Source organism: Pseudopodoces humilis, chromosome 1, assembly GCF_049639895.1.
Source record: "Pseudopodoces humilis isolate 2021_Gansu_Grassland_sample_001 chromosome 1, ASM4963989v1, whole genome shotgun sequence".
Classification (NCBI taxonomy): Eukaryota; Metazoa; Chordata; class Aves; order Passeriformes; family Paridae; genus Pseudopodoces; species Pseudopodoces humilis.
The window spans coordinates 86,464,934-86,469,576 of NC_142200.1; the positions used below are offsets into that span (position 1 = coordinate 86,464,934).

The window sequence follows — 4,643 nt, forward strand, 5'->3', positions numbered from 1 at the left end:
TTTTGCTTTCCTTGTGCTCTTCACTCATCTCCATCCTAACAGAGCTCACATGGTTTCCTGCCCCTCTCCCTAATGAACCCCCTCTGTGCTGTGCTGGCAAGCTTTCTTTGGCCTAACAGACATCCCATCGGGGGAGCGTTTCCTGACCTCGAAGGGGATGAGATAGGGCAGCCCATGTCTGCTTTCAGACATCCCCATCCTCACATTCTGTAGCCTTACACACAGATTCGGGCTTGCTTTCGTGTTTCAATGGGCAGATAATTAGATGAGCAATGAATTTTGTGTAATCCACTGTCTGTGTAAGCAGATCTGTTTTGATGAAAAGGTGAGATTACTTTTTGTGATAGATCACTTCTCCTCCTTACACTTCCCCAAGAAGTGTATCAAGAGCAAAAGTGCTCCTTCGCTATCACCAGAAACACTGCTACACTTCGACACTTGTTTAATGGCCATTTATTATCACTAGTGAGAGGAGATGGGGCCAGTGCAAATCACGTTGCAAGGCTACATTCAAACTAATAAGTGCCTGAGAACCATCTTCTCATCTTCTGCTTTTACTCTTTGCTTAGGGAAAAAAAGCCTGTAATAGGAAATCTAGGCAGTTTGGAGACAAGCACATGTTGTACTGTGTCAAACAGAGAACTTGCACTGCTCATCTGGAGTCTCTAAGTCCCTGTAGTTACTCAGCAGCTATCGTTCTTGCTGATGAATGTTGAAATGCTGGGTGGGTTGTGGGCTCCTTTTTCTGCTTGCTGTCAGTATGAAGGAGGCGGGGTGGAGGACTTAAAGGAAAGTTCCAGCTTTCAGAAAGCACGACTTGCGAAATTTATGTCCTGGAACAATTCCTGGGAAGTGGCACTGGGGATGCAGTTACATGCCATGCATCAGCAGCAGCTTTGGTCTCCAGAGCCAGACCAGCTTATTTCCTATTTACAAATACACCCTTTGTGTAGAGCTTGGAAGGAGTACAGCTCTGTTCTCCTTAAGCACCTTACCTGTTTCAGTTTTTTGGACATATGTTACATCTTCAGGAACATTAATGCTGCAGACAGGTAAGTAAGCAGAGGACACCATTAAGGATCACGTCTTATGTAATTTTTGTCTTCTTGTATGTTACCTGTGGAACAGCAAAGCCTGTTACTGTCCCTTGGCTTTATGTTTTGATTCCAAGTGGCATATCAAAGTCTCAGGTGTGAATGAACTTCCACATCTTCCACTTTTATGGTGTATACCCGACTTTTTAAGCCAACTTCTGTGTTACTGTCTGCACTATTTACATTTACTTGTACGAGATGGTTGCATGAGGCCTTTACATTTCCTTGGAAAAAAACATTTCCTGCTACACAAAAATTAGTTTGATAAATATGTAGGTTGTATATTATTTCAATCTGTGTTAACGTTTTTCATACACAAGTTACTTGTAATACATCCATTTGTCTCTGGATGGTCTGAGATAATGACCTCAGCTCTTCTTTACTGTCTCAGCATATTGTGTTCTTCAGTTAAAAGCAATTCTATTATAAACTATTTCAAGAAGCTGCTGAGATTGTGAGTCTATTTCAGAAAAGAAAGCATTTTGTGAAAGAGTTTGTATCATCTTGTTAAGTGGGTTCTGTGGTGTTTTGATCTCTTTTCAGCTGTTAGTTACTGGCCTAGGTCACAGACAGAAGAAACAGATGTTGGGATGCTTGATCAGAAGCAATGCTCCTGGGTCCATGTGCAGGCTCACAGCTGGTAGTTGGGAATCGTCCCACTGAAAGTTTCTCTGTGTTTCCTTGCAGAGCGCCAGGCAGATGCAGAGACACTAGCTTCAGGAAACAATGTCTTGAACCTGAGCTACAGCGAGAAGGAGCAGTCAGAGGAAATGACAGAGCTTCCAGAGAGTGAGCGTGGCCCCAAGGAGGAGCAGAAGGCTGACTCCCTTCTGGCAGAAGAGGATGCTGAAGAAAAAGTGGATGGATATGAAGAGGGCCCTGAGGAAGATTCTGTAAGTAACAAAAGTCTTGACCTCAATTTTGCCAGCAAATTAATGGACTTCAAGCTGGCAGAGAGTGACCAGAGTGCAGGCAGCAGTTCTCAGACTGAAAGGAGACATGCCTGTGACATTTGTGGCAAAACCTTCAAGTTTGCTGGCACTCTTAGCCGTCACAAAAAGGCCCACATTCGTGAGGACAGAAAGGATGAAAGGAGCAGTGAGGATGAAAGCAAAAGCATTCAGGATGATGCAGGAGCTCCCTCGATGCAGGAGTCTGGTCTTGAGCAGGAAGAGTCTCCGTTGGACTTGAAGGTAGTGGAGTCTCCTGTGGACTTTGAGGCAACAGGAAAGGAGAATGAAGAGAGCGAAAGCATCTCTGAGGGGGAAGGCACAGAGAGAAAGTCCACTGAGAAGAGCAGTGATGACAAACCAAAGACTGATGGGGCTAAGAGTACTGCAAAAGCAGACAAAAGAAAGAAAGTCTGTACTGTGTGCAACAAGCGTTTCTGGTCTCTGCAAGATCTGACGCGACATATGCGGTCTCATACAGGTAAGAGGAGGCTTGAAGGCAGAACAGGCCATGAGGTGTCCCACCAGACTGAGGTGTCTGCTCTGGAGGTGCACAATTGCTGCTGGCACTTGAGGTTGGAGACACTGCTTTTAGTCCTAAAGGTATTCTGCAAGGTGTCTTCTGTGCCCCAGTCCCCCATGCTGCATACAAAGCCTACGGAGGGAACAAGAATTGCAGCCACTGCCTTATTTTCAACTCCCAAACTGTTTTTCCCCATGATTGCTTGCAGAGTTCAGAGGCGAGGGCAAGTGTGGAGATCCTTGGGCAGCTTCTGCCTCCCTTCTTACCATGTGTGTGGCTTTACTTCTTCCCAATATTTTGACCAGCAGTGGAGAACTGTCATACTGATACCGTTATCATGAGACTTCACCTCTGAGTCAGAGTTTAGACAGAGAGAGATAAAGAGTCTGGTTTTGTCTGATGATCTCAGCCTAGTATGGGTAACATGCTGGTGATGTGTGTGACCTGCTGCTTGGGTGGAAAGCAGAGATTAGCTGGGCACTTGGGCAGGAAAGCTGGAACACAGGTGGTGAAACACTTGCCCAGTGACTTGACCGGGCAGTGGGATTGCTTTATGTAGGCAGATTGCAGCAGTGCCTTGCAAATGAGATGAAGCCATGAACCAGCCCAAAGGTGAATGAATCAATCATTCATCTTTATTAATTATGTATTTTACGTGCCAGCAAGCTGCTCTGACATGGGAAAACTGGTGCTTTTTGACAGTTTGTGTCTTTTGAAGGTTCTCTCTGCTGAAGACAAGATCTTTGCCATTAACAAAATATTTGTGCTGTAATTGACAGTGATTTTTAGAAAACTACAGCAAAATGTAACATGTGAAGTAGACTTCAACCCTTCTAAATCATAAACATTGACATATTGAGTGCAAAACTGACCTGTTTTCTTCTGCCATTGAGCCACAAGTGAAATGGGACAGGTCCCATTCTAGTGCCTATTTTAATACATATGCAGAAGTTTTGGGGAAATGCTGATATCTAAAGTACTGAGCTTTATCCCCAAACAATGTTTGTTTGCCCATGGATGTTTCCATACTCCGTTTTAATTGCTTTCATTGCATGCTGGGTTATTGGGGACTATATCAGTATGTTTTTTACCTGTTTGTTTCTCTTTCTTATTTGACACTTGAAGGATGTTTTAACACAGAATAGGTGTGGAATAGGAACCTGGCACAGTGTTTTCTTCAAATTCATAAATGTAACTGTGGTCTACCCCCACTGTCGGGTGTATTTTCAGCTGAGGATTTTTCACCAGTGCTATGGGTTGACCCTTCTCCTTGTCCCCTTCCTGCTTGTTCAGCTATATTGGCAAAATACTTTCAGATTGCACATTGCTTACACTTCAGTTTTAATGTGTGAAGTTTTTTAAAGATAACTGTAAGATTTTGGGATTTGTTTACTCAGAAGAAGAATGTTTGGGACACACTGAAGTGTGCAAGAAACCTCTGCCTGCCTACCACGTGTCTCATTCTGATGTTCATTGGCACAAGATGGCGTCTTGATGGAATTTCAAGTCTTCAAGAGACACAGTTAGAAAGAGAGGACAAGTTGGGGTGGGACCTTTGGTTCTTCAGGGAAGACAGCGCCTTGGGGCAGTGTGCATGGCTCGTATTTTGGGAGAATTTTGTCTGGGGGGCTGTGGTTTTCCAGTGAGTTTCTGCTTAGGAAAGTATTCTCTCTCTCCACATGTGTCTGGGGCTGACTTGCAGCAGAGACTCAGTGTGGTGGGCTGGTTTCATAAAGGCTTTTGAGTTCCAGAGACTGACTATAAACTTTTTCCAGAAAAATTGCTGACTAAATTAGGCAGGATGCTAGTGAGGTCTTCCTCCCTCCTTAGTGCAGGGCCTTGCCAAGCTTGTAGACATTTAGTTTTGATGCTCCATTTGTGCTGTAGGCATTTACCTGTATTCCTGCTTGCACTCCATCAGCTGGTTTTCTAGTACAGAAGTAAAAAATCTGCATAAATGTGATGTTCGATGTGGGTACTGAATTTCCAAAGTGCATAGTGTTTTACGTTGCTTGAAACAAGAGGGAGGTACGTGTGTGACCTCACAGCTGACTTCGTGTTGTAATTCTCTTCCAG

The 4,643-nt window shown here is 44.1% G+C and overlaps 1 protein-coding gene across 7 annotated transcripts in view; it reads left to right on the plus strand.

Annotated features, from left to right (window-relative positions):
• RREB1 (ras responsive element binding protein 1) overlaps nucleotides 1-4,643 on the plus strand; it is a 122,369-nt gene that overhangs the window by 113,961 nt on the left and 3,765 nt on the right. For 6 of the 7 annotated variants that reach the window (XM_088056540.1, XM_088056544.1, XM_088056532.1 and 3 more), the window contains one exon: nucleotides 1,782-2,525. In XM_088056540.1, the coding sequence (XP_087912666.1) occupies nucleotides 1,782-2,525 (744 nt within the window). The remainder of the gene's footprint in view (nucleotides 1-1,781; nucleotides 2,526-4,643) is intronic. The other variant, XM_088056558.1, reaches the window with a different exon arrangement.